General features: G+C 36.7%; 1 protein-coding gene across 11 annotated transcripts in view; it reads right to left on the bottom strand.

The window, feature by feature from the left end:
• Positions 1 to 21646, bottom strand: part of SOX6 (SRY-box transcription factor 6) — a 371999-nt gene that overhangs the window by 220641 nt on the left and 129712 nt on the right. For all 11 annotated transcript variants that reach the window (XM_059848934.1, XM_059848935.1, XM_059848937.1 and 8 more), the window contains one exon: positions 9148 to 9391. In XM_059848934.1, the coding sequence (XP_059704917.1) occupies positions 9148 to 9387 (240 nt within the window). In that variant the 5' untranslated portion in view covers positions 9388 to 9391. The remainder of the gene's footprint in view (positions 1 to 9147; positions 9392 to 21646) is intronic.

A 21646-nucleotide genomic window follows, 5' to 3' on the forward strand; every position in this document is an offset into this window, starting at 1 on the left:
ATAATAATTTTCTTGTTAGTGTAAAAACTATATTTTTGTGTATTTAGATTCTAACGGTTTAAGTAGTTCATTTTCCATCAGTGCTCCCACTGGTTTTAATAGGACAAATGAGAGTACTGCTGAAAATGACAAAAAGAAAGGTATTGATAGCTGACCCAGTATTTTTCGTATTGGGAAGCTAATATCTATAGCAATACCTGCCAGCTGAATCATGAGCCAACTTGGTCACCTTCTATGAAGTCTTTTCACTTCCAAAATAGAGCAATCAGACACAAAATTACAGTTCTGTTAGTGAGAGATTACAGGCTAAAAAGACAATTCAATATTCTCACTCCTTCCTCCAAATAGCCAAGGTACAAAATACAGGGGGCTGTATTCGGGGGTTGAGGTGCAACATCTCAGTTTGGGGACACCACAATCCTGAGTGGAAATCTGGCTTGGGAAAAGATCTCTGTTTGGTATCCTCCTAGGGGTTAAGGACAGACCAACAGCCTGGTGAGCTGGATTCTCTTGTCAGGAGTCTTAAACGGGGGGGAAGTGCACAGGGCTGCGGATTTTAATGGCAGCATTTACGTTTCACGTCGGGAGGAGGGATCCTCTGGAGCTCTCTGAAGGTGAGAAAAGAGGAAACCTTGTGAAATGAAACTGAGGGCTGTACGAAATCAAGGTCACAGTGTTAGTTAGCAATTTAATAATAACTGTGATCAACTTTGATTGAAAGTTGACGACTGCAATCCCACTTAATAGCCAGAGAGAAAACTGTTTCTGTAAGAGTTCAACTGAAATCACAGGATGAATGGCCAAGAAGTAGAAAGCAAATATTACTAACATAAAATGTGTTAGCTGAATTGCTTATTTCCATGTGGATGAGGCTTTTCTGTTATAAAGGGATATTTATCTGTCTCTGCATTGAATGGGACACATGTAAACACCCCAGGAAAGTTGGATATCCAGAGTGGTTTTGATTCCAAGTACTAGAGGCATGCTGGCACTTGGAACTAGTCTGGAGTTAACATATAATGAAAGCAAATGTTTACAAAATCATTTCCAATCACTACATTAAATATGGTTTCCCATTTTGAGGAATTTAATTAAATAGAATTAAAATAAATTAAAAATCTAAGTGATCATTTCCAATTCTCATCTGATTAAGAAAAAAACACAAAAGTTTTATTAAGAAAGATTTATTTAAATCCAAGGCTTGAGAATGACTGCTATGAGCTATTGAGAGAACATCATTTGTTAAGTCTCAGCAAATTATGCTAGTGGGAGGGCAAATGGCAAGTAATGAAATAAAGCTTCAAGTCTTTTACTCAGCATTTACTCTGATGAAACTTATACTGATTTCACTGCCGAAGTATAGGCTGAATACAATCTGTAAAGGGCTTGTATTCCATCTTTTACACAAGTCTAAAAACCTCAAGAAGAATCAACACAACAGTAAGATCTAAGCCAAGAAATAATACGTTAAATTGAGAATTTAAAAAATAAATTAGAAAAGAAAATAACTTTAGAACAAAGGTTTGAAAATGAGATGTCATAAGAATCAAGAACATATAATCTAAATATGGTCTTATGAAGAGACCACTGCAAAACCAGCTGTCTGTTTGGAAGGCATGGGCAGGGACATTTTGTTGTATGTAAAATATATTATATTTTATTGCTTAATGCAGCAATCCCTTCCTACTGAGGTGTTGGAGCAAACCAGGTAAACCAACATTGGATACACAGATCTCAGAAGGTTACAGTTTTTCAGCTTTGTGATTCAAACCCTTCTCTTTACAAATGAGCAAAGATTTGAAACAAATTGACAGGCACTTTGCTCCGTTCCACGGCAGAAACACACCCCAAAATTTTCAAATACGTAGACAGATCACTTCTACATGGCAATCAATTCACCCATAAAAGATACTCAAACTCATGTGCTTTTGTAAGAGTTAGATGCTAAGGATTTCCTTAATTATCCAAATACCATCTGTCCTAACTCCCTGTGTTTACATTTGGTAATAAATCACAACAATATTGCGACTTTATGCCCCGCACTTTGGTTAAATGCTCATATTAAGGAAAAAGTAATGGACAGCCATTTACAAAATGATTATTTAGACTTAGATTTTCATCTAAACTGAAACTAAAGAAGCATTGTGATCAGTCCCAGCTGATCAGCACTGTTTACCTCTTGGGTAAATAAAGACACGTATTTTGTGATGCATGCTTATCAGAAGTTGCCAAGTAAAACAAGGACTGTGTGGCTTGGATATTCCAGACCACTTTGTATATATCCAACTTCCCCCTATTAGGTCATATTAATTGTCCAACTTATAAGTAGGTCTATTGTAAACATAAAAATAAAATTTGTCTTTATGTTTTTAGCAAAATAGAATGCACATGAAAATCCTCCTCTGTATATAGTTACATGACATGTAGTACATGCTTTATGTCCCTCTTTAGCTTTTGCAGAGGAATGCATGCAGGAAACCAGCCTGCTGCATAGAGTACTCGTATTTCTTTAAGGTAAACACTGATGAAACATTTGGAAGATTGAAATAAAAACAAGAAATTTATGAGACATAAAGGTATCACATAAAATTGCTGTGAATTACAATAACATTGGCTGAATCCCAGAACAGATAATCCTTATAAACATGCAGGAATGTTGTAAACTGTATATGAATGTCAGTGATACAGTACATTAGGAGATTCATATTACACTTGGTGCTGTGTAAGACTCAGTCCCTGGGTTTTTCATGGCTTCAAAGATTAAAATAAATATATGTAGTACCTTTCCTTCTTCCATGAAGATATTTTATGTACACAGTTTTATTATGCTGAACAAAGATACCAAAGTCTGTTTTTTCTTGAGCTGTCAAAGTACAAAAGAAATGCAAAAAGTCCTTGCACAGATGTAGTAAAGTGCTGGATTTTATCTTTTGGCAGGTGCTCAATATGCAGCCCACATAATCACATGTTAATGACTGGAGTGTGTTAATCAGCATGCATACCTGATTCCTTCTTGCCCAAGGAAAAAAAAAAATTAACAATTTAGAACGTGTTAATGCTTCTACTTTTGAAAAAATTCATGTCAATATACAGAAGTGAATTAAAAAGTTTTCAGAAATTGCTTCATAAAAATAGGAAATGTTAAAATAGGAGAAAGGAATAAAACTACTACAGATTTAGATGAACATAAACCACAAGTCTTCTGCGAAGAACTCAGGTGATGATTAATTCTGTTTAAACACAGTTCTCCCTAGAATATAGGGAAAGGTTTAAAAAAGACTGTGCATTTGGAAAAGAAAAATTATACCATGTCAAAATGAAAATAAAACAAATAAAACAAGCATGCCAACAAGAACAATTATTTGATTCTTCTTCAAATAAAGTTCAATTTATATTTCACCACCTCCACTAAACCCATTATCCCGCACACTTTTAGGGAATTGTTTTATTTTTTTAATATGAAATGTCAACATCTTTTTATGCTAAAGATAGTAAAACAAAGTCCTTGCTATTTCAAACCTTTAGACATGTGCTTAACATTATAGTTGCTGATAGTCCTAATAAAGTAAAGTTAAGCACATACCTGAATGCCTGAATCAGAACAACATGCTTAAAAAATAATTAATTCTATCTCTTCTGCAATATATTTCTCATAGATGTTTGCTTTATGGAAATATAAAGTACCATATCCTCAGCTTTTACACACCCTTTAATTTCAGCCAAAACTTCGTACCCATGCAATTATGTATGTAGGTATTTATCTCTTTAGTCAGATAAAAATTCTAATGCACTACCTGGCATGCAGAAATAATATCACAAGCAGAGTAGAATTGCTTTCGATGATCACAAAACTCAGATTTGTACATGTAAATAACAGCTGCATGAGCAATTTAGCAGAAAGAGAATTGCCAGAGTTTAGGGCATTTATGCATTTTATATGTTCATATTCAGCCCATAAAGGAACCAAAAATAAAATTTCAAAACATGTAATTGTATCTATAACTTTCGAGAATTTGAAGCCATGAATTTATATAACAACAAATTCCCAGTGTTTAGCATGTGTAAATGTTTTTCAATGATCTTCCCTAAACACCTGAGTTTATTTTCCTTAAAGGGAAGAACCTTCAACCTGAGAAGCTAATAACATGGAGCAGGAGGTGGGGGGACAGCAACAGGACTGTGCCTCTTTTATATAAACACAGAAGCACCAAAATATTAAGACCTTTAGGGTACCACCTATTTCTGCCTTTCTGATGACAGCAGCTTTGCTAAAGCTATATACAGTAAAATGTGATACTCGGTGATTTAAAATTATTTTAAAAGGAACAAATACATGTGATATGAAAAGATCTTCAATTTCTCTGCTGCATACACAAATCTGCTCTCAGTACTGCTGAGATGTACATGCAGCCACAGAGGAAAGGTAGGAAGCCTTTCACTCCTTTGGCAAGAAGTCAACAAAAGATAGAGTCTTGACGTAATTATGAAATATCTGTCAATGCTGCCATTTGAGATAAAATCCAATGAGATACAATTAGTTTCTAAATCCAAGGGGTCTCTGAATGATGTTACAAAATGCACAGGAAAACACAGCATATATTTGGAGACAATTAATTTAATTTGTGTATGTGTCTGTGTTTGGTTTCCCTCAGTCCCAGGGAAATAACACCCATCAGTGAGACTGGGTTTGCTGCAGGGGTTCCCTGCGAGAGTCCCTCCCATCCAAATAACAGCAGAGCAAAAGAGATGTGCCTGCCCTCACCCAGTGCATGCACACACTGTCTCACTGACTCCCACTGCCAGCTGCCCTGGGCTCCTGGGCAGGGAGGAAAAGAAAAGGGTCCAGTGACCACCTACAAGTGAACCCCACAGTGCCTGTGAGCTCCTCACAGCCCCTGTTTGTTACATCAGGATTGGGGGTGGGAAGAGAACTTACCTCGCTGTGGGTTACCTACTGTTGGGAACAGATGAGAAATTATGCATTTTGGAGAAAGGGTCCAAGTTTCTTTACATTAAAGCTGCTAAAATTTATTGTTTGAGTCCCAAGTCCAGCCTTAATAGCATGGGAATACACAACCCCATTCCTCAAAGAAAGTAAAGTCACTTCTCCATCTAAATTTGTATTTTCTTGTTGGCCCTGCTTCCTCCTGATACTTCATAGCAAAAATTTAAAAAAATCTTTGTAATTTACCTCATGGGCTGTGTGGGACTCTGTATGAGATGGGGGCCATTCCTGGCTTCCCAGTGAGCAAACATATTAATATTTTCCATTTCTTTGCATGCTGGCCAATAAATATATTACTAGGATACAACAACTCAATTACTATTAAATTTAGCAAAATTAAATATTTTTATTTAATTTAAGGCAATTTTATTTAATTTAAGGCAACCTCTCTGTTGCCTTAACAGAGACAGATTTTGGATGCCATCTAAAAATTTGACTATTTTCTTGCCTGCTTCTCACTGTCTCATTGGACAAGGCACAATACTTTCATCATTATCTTAGTACCACTTTGCCCTCTTCCCTACAGTTTACCACAACTAATAGATATGGTCTTAGCCTGAAACAGATTTTATTTGCTAGCAGGGCTACAATCAGCAATAAATACCCAGAGATCCAGGTATTTTTATACTAAGTTGCAGTTAGAAACACAAGCATCATCTTTTCAGCTCGGTAATATGAATTTACAGAAATCTTTGGGTTCCTTTATCTTCCCCCCACTGTAACATTAAATTGGCTGGTGAAATGATACTGGCAGTATAAGTCATTACAGGTCTGACGTTACAGTTGTTGCACATTGCTGAATCTGTCAAATGAAAAGGGAGCACAAAGGGAATTTCCAAATGCAGCTGCTATTTCCCATTTGTTAAATCCTTTTATTACACCATATAAGTACACAGCTGGGAAATACTATAGAGTAGGAGTTAAAACAAAATATTTTGGCTTCCAGACATTCAGAATACACAAAGGACTCAGTGGAAAGCAATGCCTGATATCAAAAGGGAGTGAAAGTTTGAAAACATTTCTAGCCAGTGTGGTTTCTTTCTGATAATGAACAATGTAGTTTAAAGGTACCTTACTTTACAGAAAGTGCTGCATACCATAAATGTTGGGTAAAAAACGCAATTTTTTTTCACTAAAATTGCCCTCCTACGGTATCTTTTCTAAACTTGAGATCTGTACAGCCCTCATAGCAAATTATGATGCATATTGTGTGCTCTTTCAAATTCCAGTGAACTCCTTAGTAGTTTTAAGGACAGAAAGGATGCAGGATTGTGCTCTTAATTAGATACCAGATAAAAGAGAAATTTTTCCTCCCCATATGTCGACACAGCATTCTTTGAATTTACTATCTTTTAAGCAGACAACACACATTATTGATGCATTTTAATGACAGCACTACTGTCTTTACTTTCAAAGTAAATGCTATGAACAGGTGCTTCTTCAAATCTGCTTCTAAAGGATCCGTCTGGGAAAGGTCAGAAAGTACTTACCTTCTGGGAATTTGGGTTTATTAAGTAAAAAAGCGGCCACTGCCACAGCACCTATCTCAGAATTGCCCAACTCACCTTCTGGAATTTGTCTTTCTGGAAAGAAATGTCTCTCCTCCCTCTAAGGAGTATGAACATGTTTTCATCAGGATGCTTGCAGGCCCCTCTAAATTCTTTCTTAACAATATAAATGCCTGCTTGACTGAGATACTTCAGAGAAACTCTCTGCAATGAACAAATGTTTGCTCATAAAGAACATATTTAAGTGAGGAAAAAAAAAATCATGAAAAATCGAACCAGGTATTTAAATGACAGTCCCTCAAGTAGGGAAAAAAAATTTTCCCCACTTCACTGTTGTGATCTCACAAGCTATCTAAGTCACCTAACTGTAAATACATTTGGACCTTGCTCTGTACATTTAGAGCTCTTTTAATTGCAACCAAAATTGTCTTAGAATTTCAGTCTTCACTGGTAGTCAAGCCTTATAAATTAGACCCAACTCTGAGCTGGGAAGAAAAAAAGATTCATTTGGCCTAGCTGAGAGCTTGTGAAATAAGTCTGACATATATCCACCACCAGATTTAAGCCTAGGGACTTGTGGAAACTGCTAATGATTTTCAGGACATTCATCTACATGGAATATTTACTGGAAAAAGGAGATAGGAAAACCAGAGTGCTAAGTCCCTCAAGCAAAGTTTATGCACCTGTTCTGAAACATGAGAGGCTCTGCAGTGATTCGTGCCTGTCCAGAGGTACAGCCAGTGTTGACATGACAGTGCAGCATGAGGAAAGGAAACAGAGATTGCTCTCTGCCACTGGGACTGCAAACCCCTCCAGAGCAATAAGAGCACAAATGATCACACTGTACAAGGGCCAAGCATTTCAACTCACTCCAGGTCCAAGGAACAGGCTGAACCAAAAAAAAAAAAAAAAAAAAAAAAAAAAAAAAAAAAAAAATGCATGGAAGGACTGCTGGAATCTAGGAGTTCCTTTCTCTCTAGGACACAGAGTAATTTTATCTATGATACTGGTGTCCTAATATCAAAATTCCAAGAGTGCACCTGCCTCTCTGAATGAATGGAGAAGTAGCTGATGAATTCACAGATTAACTTTTCCCATCAACACACTGGATCAGTCCTTTCTAGTCTGCATGCAGCTTGTCCTCCTGATAACACAGAAGTTAAAATTATTCCAATGGCCTTATTGCATAACTTGGGCAAAAGAGTGACTCTCAGTCCAAAATTCTGAATATAAGCCATAAACACAGCTTACAACTACCTTTCCAAATCACTAATCTATAATCATTTTTCTTTAAAGTGATTTTGCAGTGGACGATTTGCCATCTTCATGACAATCACCCAAATACCTAAGAATATTTTAGGCCTTACAGAAAGTTCTGCACTGGGTTAAATTGTGCATAGTAGATTAGATAGCATTTTTCTGGTTTGGTTTGATCTCTTGAATGAATTGGATTCTAGGAGAAAAAAAAAAACCAAACACTATATTAACAAAATAAATCTTATTGTAGTGCTATTATTTAACTAACTCCAGACATGATAATATGCAGAAAGAACTCTGGTATCTCTATTGATTAATGCATTAGAATTATTATATCTAGTCAAATTTGAAATGAATCCATTACTGTTAGTGGTGCTAAAAAAAATCTGCAATTGTGTTTAGCATTACCAAAATCTGTTGATTTTTACTGGAAAAAAAATATTTGCTGAAAAAAATCTGCTTAGATATTTAATAGAAATTGAGAAGAAATTTTATGAAAATGCTTTTTAAGCTCACTGCCTGAATTTAAGGTTTTTGAAAGTCACTTTCCAGAGAGTCTGGAATAATGATGTTCTAAATTTACAGAACACCTGGCTGCTCCACATACCCTAATTCTGCTTCTGAGGAGCACATGCAAGGAAAATAAATTGACTAAGATGCTCTGCCCATTCAGCCTGCCCATTTATTGCAGAGTTTTGGGGATTCAGAGACAGAGCTACAACCACTAAATAAATTATATTTAGGCTGCTGAAGAGAATAGGGATAATAATTCTGACCATTTCCAACATCACCTGGGTACTAAGTGGTGATCTAGCTACTCATAGGCACCTTTGCCTTCCACAAAAAGTTGTAATTTCCTAAAAGCACAGTAGGATGCTTGTGTCACCTAAAATGCCAGCTTCTTTTGTGTCACCTAAAATGCCAGCTTTTTTGCTGCTGTGTAAAGATATAATATTCTAGATTTGGTAGGTCTTACTTCTGAAAGATGAGTAAAAAAAAATACATTAAAGTTTATTCCTTCAGCACAACACTTTGCAGATGACAAACAGTCGTGAGCTACATCCTCCTGTCAGAAATTAATGCTTGAATATATGAGCTAGAAAGGTTATGACATAAATCAAGGTATGAATGAAAACATGATAAATAGATGCATTTCCTTTCAGAAGGTGAACTCATCAAATGACCTCATTCAAACAGACCTGTATACTTAAGTAAATTATACAATTGTAATTTACAATTACACCATACGCTGTTGATCTACTGCCGACGCTTTAACATTTAAAAAGCTTTACACCTGCACACGTCTTCCCAAAGGGCAGTGAACAGCCTCTTACAGCACTACATTTGGAAAGCCCCTGTGGGGATGGCCAAACTCACCATCCTGTGTTGGGCTGAGATTACTCCATCCCACTCGGGGTCCTGCTGGATGGTGGTGACCAGGGTGGGTAGCTCCTCAGAGTGAGGTTTGTTGTGCATGACATTGTGTAGAGGCAGATGAGGGGCCGCGTGCTGATCGCTGTTGCCCTCCTCCTTGTCTCGTGATGCTAAGTCCTGGGTCATTGTTTCCTCTCCATCAGCTGCACATGCAAATGGAGAGGTAGCCTGCTTGGAAGACATTCTTCTGCAAGACAAGAGGAGGAGACAAAAAGAAAACATTGGTGCTCAGTGACAAAAAAAAAAAAAAAATCAAGCTTCAAACAGTCCTCTAAGTGCATCACACCTGCCTAGAACAGTAACAAATTAGTCACCTGCAGTCAAGAGAAGTATTCTTAAAAGCACAGGCTTGGAGTCTGGACCCAAAACCCTGAGGAAAAGTACTCCTTGATGCCAAGACAAGGTCAGGGTTAAGTTATGCGACATCATTCTATACATTTGGACTTGTCAAACAATATCATTTTCTTCAGCCATAAGAAAACAGTGATTTTATTGGTATTTTCATGTTGATTCTGTATGAGTTCAATTCTTTAATCTCTTACTCCCATGAGCAACCTGAAGCTTACAAGCAAACCTTTAAAGGAGAGAGCTCATCATGCTTACCTGATCTCATTCCTTACAAGCAGAAGATGCTTTCTACATATATGAAAATAAATTTTAAATCCATTTCAAATTCTACTAAATGAGTATTTTTGCTCTTTAAAGCTGTACTGCTTTTGAATGGTTTAAAATTTTGCCCAGTTTTACCTTTCAGAAAATGTTTTGAGAAGCTCATGTGAAAAGGATTCTAAATCTAAAAGGTTTATTGAATGGATGGATGATACCTTAGTAACATTTTACAGTTCAAACTAAAAACCTAAAATAATTATGTTTCTTTTCATATTAGGCATGAAGTACAGGATATAGCTCAACAAAATACTTTGAATTACTTAAAAGTGCAATGAATAAATGCACTGATTTATGTTAAATGCCTTTTCCTAATAATGGCCTCTTACTACCATCTCATATGCAAACACAGCTTTCGCCACAGTTTCTGCACTTAGATGAAAATATTACTGACTTCAACTCAAAATCTGAAAACACTGTCATTTAAAATTTCTAGTAAGATTAACTGCAACTGTTAAAACAATCATTAATAAACCTGAAAAGGGACAGCTAAAATATATTAGTTCTTTTCCCAAGTCTTAGTAACTTCAGAGTATCCTTGACACCAAAATTGCTGAGAAACTAAGGAATAAGATCTTCACCTTAATTGCTTTTTAACAATAATTGATTTCATACCATTTCTTTAAAAATGCACAAATCAGTTAACATAGGAAACCACATGAGCATTTTTCAAATTAGCAAATCATTAACTTGCTAGTACTGTTTCTACAGACAAATAAATACTGATTAAAGGGTCTGGAAATCTGAGACTAACAGTTAAATTTACAAATCTGTCACATGCTTTCATGAATATTACAGTGAAGGAAATATCAAGTGCAAAGAAAAATAATTAAGTTAATTCCAATTTAAACAGTAGTTTTTATGTAGCAGCCTGTGTTTCACATAGGATTTAACAGCTAATGCTAAATTTCTCACAATTAATGAGGGAGTTCAGATTTAGTATCCTACAGTGAAAAAAAAATTAATATAGGATCAACTAATCTAATTATGTACAGTTCAATATGAAAGTATTACAAGCTTTGAAGTGCTCTGAAACATATTAAAACACTGATACCTATTTAGAATAACTATTCTGTAAATAGAGATAATCCTGCCTCTTAAACTCGATACTGGTGGGGAAAAAAAGGTTTGTGTTTTCTTTAGGGAAGCCTAAGTGTAAGTGGGAGTCTAACATGAGTGTTGCCAATAAGCAGAACGGAGGAATTTAAACCGTGCGTTGCATTCTTCCTATGCTAAAGAATTTGTGTTGATGCTACAGAGAACATGCCAAGAGTTCAGCAACCGGCATTATCGAGTGTACTTCAAAAGGTTCTGGCTCATAATTGCTATGATCCAAGATAAAATAAAAGGTTGCTTTCCCTTTTCTCATTAAAGTAGTCACGTTAATGCAATCACTCACATGAAAATATAAGTCATGCTTTGCGTAATTTGAAAACCCGACATGAGAACCGAAAGTCACAATAAAGGTTTTTCCTTTCTTTCACCTTCTCAACACATCTCATTCCTGTTTCATACTGAACGAGCTTCTGTGTAAAGCAAGAGCTATGGCTGTTTCTTCACCATAAATTAATCATGACACAAAACTAGAAATGAAAATGTCTCTTAAGAATAATTTCAACTACAAACTGCACCAATGAATAATACTGCACAATCCTAATTAAACACAACTCTGCAGCTGCAAAAATAGGCTGAATCTGTCCAAAGCTACGAGTTGGCTTTAAAGGCTGGTTTGTTGGGGACTGTTTTCTTAAGGAAGGCTGGGCCCTCAGTCTTAATCAGCCAATAAATTATTTCCTGCAATTACATTAAATAGAAAATTATCTTCAAATTGGGAATGTTAATTGAAAATCAAAATTCATACTGAAGTTTAGAAATTACATGCTGAATATAATTAGTCTAGAAAGGCTTCACCTCTATTTCATAAACAGGCTTTTGGTGTTTCCCCAAGTGACCATTCAGCCAAGCTATCTACTAGTAATGCACTGGAAGGGAAGCATTTTTTTCCTTGACATGTACAATAATATACTTTCCTCTCCTTCGTGATGTTTTAAACACAATTCAATAAAAATCTCCATTCAATTGCTGTGAAGTTGATTACATAGAGAAAAGGGACTTTGTTAACACTAAAAATAAAATTATAAAAACTCCCATTGACTAATAATCTCAAGCCATGCCCAGCAACTTTTTTCTGTACTGGAGTAAAAGAACAGACCAAGGGTAGGGTTCAAGTGCCTCCTAGCTCCACCCACCACTTCTTCCCACTGCTGCATCAGGGCCAGACACCTTCCATGCTGCACTTTAGTCAGTCACCTATAGTCTTGGAGCCTGGAAGGGAAGACAGGCTCAGGCAGGCCTCCCAGGCACTTGCTTTTCTCGTGGCATAATTTTTTGGGGTGTGTTTCACTTCTATTTTCTCCAAAGCTTTGTTAAAACAACTAGATTTAACGGTAACTTTTTGGTTGCTAGATTGAGAACATTGGGTTTAAAGGGACTGATGTGTAGGGACCTGTTAGGTTAAGGCCTCCACATTCTTTTGCCAGCACAATCATCAACTCAGTGAATACAGTTCATTTTTACATGGCTTTCTTGAGGGTGTCCAGTTATGCCTGGGTTTGCAGTCAGGAAAGCAGAGCAAATTTAAACTCTGCAGATGGGTGTTATCCAGCAGTCTGGGAGAATTCTGAACACATGATTCCATCTGGTCAAAAGGCAGAGTTCAGTCAATAACTCCAAGGTCTCATTCAATTCCAGTGGAGAAGACTCTGGCCCAGTTGAGTAGTTTATGTTTATGATAAAATTAAGCCATAGAGCAGCGTGTTGTGTTAAAATATTTCAATGTTAAAATATGAGCATGAATAGCAGTCAAATTTTAAGCCATAACAACTTCCCAATTTTATATTTAAAATATTCAAAATGCATTTGCTAAAATCTCTGCTGAGAGGAGGAAAAAAAAATCAATATTCATAATAAATAAGGCTTGTAAAACGTATCAGAAATTTACTAATTTCCATTATAATTTATTTTAATTTTTTTTTCTGCTATTATCAATTAAACTCACTGGAAGGATTTTTTTTTTTTTTTTTTTTTAAAAAGTTTCTGATAAAAAATATCTCCCTAGTTCTAACCCCTGCAAACAGGGGTTTATAATGGAAGTGCTGACACAACCCTAACTACAGCAGCGCAAATGGTGCCGCTATAATACACAAAATCAAGTTCTATTATTCTAAACTATCCTCGCTCGGGGGGTTTTCTTTACTGTGCTCCCAGACAAACTGCTGAAGCATGAAAAATTTAAATGCAATCAAGTGGGTCCAATTCTACTTTACTAGAACAAGTGTCTACAGTGGTACAATCTTAAAAGAAGATGCAACAGATTTGTTTGGTGCTTTTCTTTCTTTTTTCTTTTTTAGCTGTTTATTTATAATACTGTGCAGTGGAGATAAAATAAGAGAGGAAATTACACTCACATTATATCAGTATATTGATTACACAGCACACAATCAGAAAGAAAACTACATTGTGAAATTGTTGCTTTGGTTAAATTGACAGATTAGCTGAACACAGCAATCACTAAAGGTGGAAAATATATCTAATGGGTATGAGAAAAGGTTGAAAAAGGCCCTAATTAACTCAAGTCCTATCACCTACTCAAGTCTGACAATTTTTAAAAAATCTTGATCCATATTTTCCAGCTCTAGAATAAATTCCACCTCATTTTGAATTTGAGACATAAAACAAAATGTGATCATTTATCAAAAGGTCAGTAAACCTGAAGGATTGGACCCCAACTTCAGTCAGCTTCAGGTAGAAAAGCTAAAATTGAACTGCTACAGGTTTTTTTACCTACAAAAATCTAAGCACCATCCAAAACAGCTTCATCTGCTATAGATATGACCTGATTTTTTTATTTTAAACCAGAGAAGAAATTGTCTCTGCCCTAAAGAAGACAGCCAGTCAGATTGACAAACAATGGCTTTTCTTTCTTCCTACATCCAGTGTGTTATACCTTTCTAAATGCAAATGTTAATACTGGGGGGTTTTTTGTCTAAGGTTTTCCTCAAATTCTTCAAAAAATTCATATCCTCCTTTTCAAAACAATTAGCTGGTAGTCCTGACATGAAAGGTTTCCAAAGCCTGAAAAATCTTCCACCCCTGTTGACTGCTCAAATGATTAAATGTTACAGTAGAAATTAAGGCAAGACGTGGAGTTTCAGCTGCCAGACATTTCAGAATCAAGCCACAAAGTATAACAACAGCTAACAACAATGCAATGGCCCAGACACTGTTCCAAAAACATATAAACTGAGCAATAACAACAGATACATGACAAAGCAGACTTATAGTTGGCTGGGGACTCTCGCTTCTGCTCTGCTCCACCCTCACAAAGCATTCATAAACCTAAAGGCATGTCTACACTGCAGCCACATAAATGACTGCTTTGTAATGCTCAGATATCCAAACTAATTTTAAACAAGCTTGCTTCTGATAGCTCTCCAACTACAGTAGCATGGTGCTCAGATGGACTAATTCATCCTGCTTTGGTGACTGCAGCAGAGACATAACCCAGGTCTACAGCTCCAACAGTAGATTGGAATCAGATTAGATTAGAAATATATTCGCTTACAGAGCTTTTATGAACAGTCTCCATTCCTTTTCCCCAAAGTGCCAGATTAAAGTACTTAAGTGCATGATTAACTGTAAGTATGCAAGCAGTCCACTAATTTCAAATTGGACTACTCGGTTTCAAAAAGTTAAGCACATGTCTAAGTGCTTTGGTGACTCCAGAAATAAATAAATTAAAAGAAGCCATTTTTAGAAGCACTCATAACCTTTTAAGCATTTCCTTCTAAACTTTTATGCTAACCTGGTGTTTATAACTAAAAAAAAAATTTTAAAAATCAGCCACAGCATCTTATCCCTTCCCATGTTTTAAAATGTGCATACTCCTCTCATAATTTTAAACATTGTTACAGGACCCTTCCTCACAAATCATCACTTAGCTTTGGGGTATATGAGATGCATTATAGTTCAGATAGACTTAAAGAAAAATTAATGTGTTTTGGCAATAGCCAAAGTATTTTGCAGTTCTGCCCTGTAAAATAATGTTCTGTAGGCAGAACCCAGCAACGTAACTCAGTGTAAAGCTAATGCTGTAATCTTGATGCCATTTTAGAATAAACAGCTATTTCCTAAAATTATGAAACCTTGTCTCTCTTTTCAAGGAGAATTAGGAGCACAATTGAACAGTTAGTAAAAGATTTTGTACTCCTGGGGCCCCACACCTCAACATAAATCCCTCTGCACAAAGCCCGAATAGCTTGAGAAGGCTGCAATGGGAGAGAATCTCTGTTTCTGTTCCTGGCTCTGAGTCACAGCAAGGCCTCAGGCCAATCAACTCAACTCCCTCAAGCTCTTCCTTGGCTTCATTTTGCAGGAATTCTACATGAATTAGTTACATATAGATCATAAACAGCATTGCAAGATTAGAGAGTTTATGGTAATCGCAGGAACCACCTTGGAAATAAAAGGGCGGGAGGGGGAGTGGAAGCAAATGTGATTCAAGAAATGACAGCTAAAATGTTAACTGAGCACCCAAATCTCTGGCTGAAATAAGCATCAAGCTAAGCAATACACCCACGGCTTCCAAGATACACACTCAGCTATTCTTGCATTTGTTTTTCCAATCCAGGCAAATTACCCTTCTGCTAATAGATACGAATCCAAATCACAAAGTTTGACTTCAGATTCAGACTTCCTCAAAGCTCAGAGGGAAGAACTTTTAGGGTATTTTTTCTCCTTTGGAAAAAAAAAAAAAAGAACATGAGGGAAAAAAAACCAGCATCTTGGAATTTTTTGGAAGTCATTTTCTTATGTTCTGCCATTAGAGTGACCTTCCCCAGCCATGCAGTCATGGTGAACTACTAGGATTAGTGAATGAGCTCTTGTCTCTTCATCAAGTTGTTGAAAGCTTCAAAATGGACACACCAAAACAGCCTCACAACCCCTCTGGACTTGTCAGTGAAAATCCAAAATGTCTGTTTGAATTCATAAATGCCAAAATCACAACCTCTCTTTTTAGCAGGCTAAATACTCTGTTCTCTTTATCCCCTCCCAGAAGCTTTCACTGGAAATGCCTGAGGTGAACGAACGCACAGTGAACGCAGTAAAAGAGCAGTGAAAGAATAGTCATTTGGCACCTGGGAGGTGCTCATCTTCAGTCACAGTAGTTAATATTTTCTATAGTTTATATTTAGCTGACAATATTGCTGTCACATTATTTAAACAGCTTGAGACTGTTCTTTGGACTGGAGCTCATATGCCCTGGAATGCTTTGACTCATGAATTGTTTCTCCTGATAATGTTACATCACGTAACCACCTCTGTTTAATTGGTTGGTATTAGCTTCTCACTGATGGCTGCCTTTAAAGTCCTATGACTGGGCCATGTGTCTCTGGATATCCAATTTCTTACTGTTGGAAAAAGAAAAAAAAAAAAAAAAGGCAGTACTGACTTCCAGCTATCTTTACCAATAATTATGGGAACAAGAGGGAACGTGCCAAGAATTTATCCATCAGCAACTTATTAGGATTTGGTTTTCTAGGCAGCAAGTAAGAGAAAATACAATATAAATAAAAGCAATCCTTAACAATAAAATTAGAAAACAATGCTTGCTATAAATAAGCACTAATCCACATATTTTTATGGATCAGATTAACTTAATTGTTTATCTGAATGATTATATAAATGGCTTTGATAAAGGATGCCTAAAAATACTAAAATAAGAAAAAACTTATTTTAGCATGTTTAGACTTTGAGACTTTACACAGAAGACAAAAATACTTTTTTTCTCCCTTGAAAGACCAGTTAAGAAGTTCTTCTAATAACTAAAAATCTTCCTGATCACACTTAGACCTGGTGGGCATAAGTTTCTGAAAGGTTCATTAAATTCTTTCAAGACTCCACTAGAAACATGCTCCCATGGTAAGATAAAGTATTCTTATATTATTTCCCTCCTATGGTACATTTTCAGGAGTTGCCTAAAATTCCGTGTGATGAGTTAAACAGTTAATTTTCAATCCTACAGGTGTGAAAGGTCACAAGCCATCTCTCTGCATTTCAGAACAGAAATAACAATACAGCCAGACTTCTTTCCCCCCCTCCCATTTCCTACTCCCTCCTTTCCATATTTTAGTTCTCAGCTGTAAGTCAAACCAAACAGCTCAGCAGACAGAGAAATGAAGTATCAGTTTCAGGCTCACCTGTAGCCTGTTGCACTAAAGCACCAAATTAGAACCTCCATGTAACACAAAACAATGGCTCTGCAGCTCAGTTACAGATTTTTCCTTTTAATAAAAACCTTACACTACAAGCCTAAAAACATTTCTAGCAGGCAAAACATTTCTGATTCAGCAGAGGTTATGCAAGCATCAAAGCACTTAAATATAGGTGCCAAACCACATTGCCAGGAGCTCTTAGTATTGTGAAGTACTGTTACCTGACAGCTCAGTGAATATAAAATGGCTTGTTTCTCCAACTGAAGACAATCAAATTGTCACCTTCCATTGTAATAACACACAACTTGAGATCAGCAAAGTGCCAACACAATTACCAGGAAGAAACAAAATGTAACAAAAATATCAGATCTAAAATTCTCTAAAGGGTAAACACTTCCATCTGGCTATTCACACACACACACACACACAAAAATAAAAAAAGAAATATGAGAGATTTTATTCTCACTATCAAATATCCTAGTTAATTTAGCAATAAGATTTATTTGTAAAATAGAAAAAACAGCAAAAGGAGGTGATTCATGAAACACTAAAAATAAACACAGGTCAGAACTGTGCTGGGATTTTACTTGTACCCATTTGAAGCACTGCATGGGTCAGCAGATTTGCTGCTAGGGACAAGCATACATATCTGTATTGTTGTTGCTATAAACTCATATATGTGAGGTTTCATAAAAATGAATTCTAACTGGCACATGGCGTACTTTGGCACAAGCTACACATGACGTGCCACTTTTATTTGTTTATTTAAATGACTTCACTCTAAGAACTGAAAATGAAGTTTGAACTGCAGTCTGCCTCAGAACTGGGACTTTCAGGATATTAAAAACTGAGGAAAACCTTTGAAGGAGGTAATCTGAATACATGAAAAATAGCACTTTCACCATATATTTCTTGAGGTTATTCAGCTAGTGGCCTACATATTCAGGAGTGAAATTTGCATTTTGGTGATGCAGAGATCTAATAACTAGAAATTGTTTTATATCTACAGTAGCTCTGGGCATCCTATAAACTACAAAAGAGTGTCCTAGGTAGGATATATGCATGGAAAACTATTTTCCTCTGGTTCACAGGAACGAAACGAAGCTTAAACCCTTTTTGAAAAATTTGCACTGTAGGGTGATATAATGGATTATCTCTTCTGTGTTGACATTCCATTCACTACTAACACACACATCCAAAGTTCCTGTACATTTCTTGATGAAAATGCACATCACCTTCACATACTCCTTAAGGCTTCCCCAGCTTTGGGTAATTTAGAAAAGAAGAGAAAAAAGCAAAGCCAAGACTCAGTCTTTGACATCAGCTTTTCTCTGAAGGACTATTAAGGAATGGCAGTGATGGTCAAGGAGCTTTTTTTCCACCCTGCACAGCTGCACCAGAGCCAGATATAATTCTAGCCCTTTGGATAAAGCAGGCACAAGGACTACTTAAACACACTGTTAGCATTGCAGAAGAGGATAAGATGCAGCCCCACAATTCCAACCAGGAATTCCTGCTTGCCTTGTCTCAGGTGCCTCATCCACAGGAGCTCAGGTGCAACACAGAAAAGCTGGATTTTCCAACTGCAGCCAGCTCCCAGGCTTTGGCCTTTGAAGGTTGCTCTTGTGCACTGCACTCAGTCACACAACAGCACCAGCAGGAACAGAGGAAGAAAGGAAGGTAGCAAAAACCCAAAACTATTTTAAAGGCGCAAGTACTTTGATCAGATAAAACCTAACTAGACACAACGCTCATTTTTGTGCAACTTTGAGAAGTTCTGGTTTTTGTTCAGGATCCTTACAGTCAGGCTTTTAGAAGGCAGCACTGTGCACAGTAATGCTTTGTTTTGAACTAAGGTCTATACAATATGATGATTACCTGTGTGCACAATGGGAACCCCAAAATGTGTTTACAGACCCCTGCAGGAGCCACCTCATTCACCAGAGAGCTGCAGCTACTACTGGGAGAAAGCAGAGGGTAGTTTGAAGCAGCATTCTGTTCAGAAAAAGATTACATGCCTAGCTAAATCTACTCAGGAAATATTTGAGAAATACCCTTATTTGATGGGCAGTGTGGCCAAGAGCAAGGGTGGTAACATCTCTTACTCCCCCCAAACTCTCCACAGCTTGGGCTGCTTTTCTTTTTATTTTAATTACCTTCATTACAAAAATATGAAGAAAAAAGATAAATAATTACAACACTCTAAGAAATCAAATAAAGTACAACAAAACATTTTCTCCTCTATTAATTAAGGTAATCAGCTGCTATTAAGTGCAAACAATTTAAAGTTCAATTTATTGAGACTTTGAACCTCCTATCCTTTCACAAGCTCCACAGGTGAAATATCTACCAATTTTAACTGACTTGAAAAAAAAACCTGAAATAATAAGACATTGTTATTCAAAGTCTTAGCATGACATACTTAACATCAAATATTTTAGCTGTTATTTAGTTTTAAAAATAAAGTGTTTAATACTAACCAGATTCCCAAATAAAGTTCTGTATTTTTTAAGGAATTCACTAAGGTATCTAAGGACTAGGCACTAAAAAGAATCAGAGAACATTAAAAAGTAATCATCACAGGAGAAACTTACACCACTTCACTATTCAGCTTGAAGAGATCAAGCAGCAGCAGTCCCTGCATGCAGCACTCTGAAACTGCATCACTTGCAAAGCAAACTACAAACTCTCCCTGTCTTTTGGTTTCAGTTCTGTAACGCACCACAAAATTGTTAAAAAGAAATAATCTGCAGTAATTGAGGACCCTCCACTATCCCACTTCCATGGAAGGTTATAGAATACAGCATCTGCTCTCTGAGAAGGAAACATGCATAGCAAAATCAATCATAAGGGTAAAGGTGAAGAGTGCTCAGGCTCGGAATTGCTCCACATTTCTGAGTGTTCAAAGTTCAGTGTCAGTAATTTTAAATGTGTTAAAGAACATAATGAAGAACAACTATCAGAGTACAAAATAAAACACAAGCCAGCTCATGAACCAAAGGCTCAGATGAAGTTATTTCCAAATAATTAGAAAGTAAAAAGTCCAATGGTCTAAAATGCAGACTTAAAATATTGTCAGTGATTTTAAATATTTTTTACCATTACCCTGCATATCCAGTTAGATCCTCTGCAAGTGATTTTAGCTAAAAGGCTGAGATATCCTTTTATAACTTGTGATGTAGCATGTTTACCATTGAAATACACGGTGCCTTATTGTGGTTTTCATCTATGAACCATTTTTTCCTATATATTAAGGATAAAACACATGATCTGCAGTTGTAAGGAAGCCTTGTCTTCTCAAACAGTGCAATTTTTTTTTGCTCAGGGCTATATTTTGTAACCGTTCCCCTCTTATGTTTATTGTTAATAATTTATAATAGACAAGTAAACAGTGCAAAATATATGCAGACTATTACTTCAAAACCCAGATTTGAACAGTTTCATTTTCTCATGGACATTTGTGGAGGGCTCTGTTAACAATTTCAAAGGCAGTGCCATACAGAACATGATACACACATTACATATACACAGATTTGCAGGCAGGTTTAGTTGGTACAGCTATCCTCACCATACCACGAACCATAAACGAGACAATCCATTGCCTGTGGTTCTAACCCAAATATGTATAGAACTGAACAGAAATGCATCTTTTAATCTAGGAATTATGACACAGACACAGAATCCTTCCAGACTTTTGAGAATGGGTCGGATCCTCAGACACTGTAAATCAGAGCCGTTGTATTGAGGTTAACTCAATCCTGTTTATTCATCTAAAGATATATCCTTAACAACTTCTCTTGGCATTGAAAATTTATGCTGGGTCTTTTTGCAGTATGGAATTTCTATGTTTTCCGTGGAAAAACTGACTGCCGATATTAGCAGGAATCATAAGACACGATAATATTCCTCCAAACACTCATCGCAGAGAAATGCAAAAAATAGTAAGGTAGATTAGGAATAGTGGCAGACTGTATCCATTGCTCTCAGTATTTTTAAAGTGTATTCCTCTTGAGCTGATTCAAAATAACAAGATCTCTTCACTTACACAGACAAGCACTTTCAAAATAAACCCCAAAAAATTACTTCTCTGACTGGCATAAGAGCTTATAGCAGATCATAATTTGGGGAGGAATCGAACACAAGCTACTGCAACAAAAATAATTTCTGCTTTAATTTGAGCTTGAATTCTTAGGCTGCTACTTGGCAAAGCACTGCAGTCCAGCAGCTCCTGTGGAGCAAGGTCATGAAAGAGATGGGGGTCATCCAAATACGTAAGACCCCCAGAGCAGCAGGCACAAACTCGGCACTAATTATTTGAGGTCACTTCAGTGCCCAGCACACAACCACTCTGGCAGCCTCCCCATGGCATTAGCACCACGCAGAGCAGGGCTGAGGTGACAGGACCAGGGCAGGTGCCCATCAGCCCATCAGGAGGAACATATTTGGGCAGACAAAAATAAAGTGTGAAAAGGGAGATAGAAAAAACCCTTTTGGTTTCTTTC

The sequence above is a fragment of the Haemorhous mexicanus genome, chromosome 6, assembly GCF_027477595.1.
Source record: "Haemorhous mexicanus isolate bHaeMex1 chromosome 6, bHaeMex1.pri, whole genome shotgun sequence".
In the NCBI taxonomy this organism is placed as follows: domain Eukaryota; kingdom Metazoa; phylum Chordata; class Aves; order Passeriformes; family Fringillidae; genus Haemorhous; species Haemorhous mexicanus.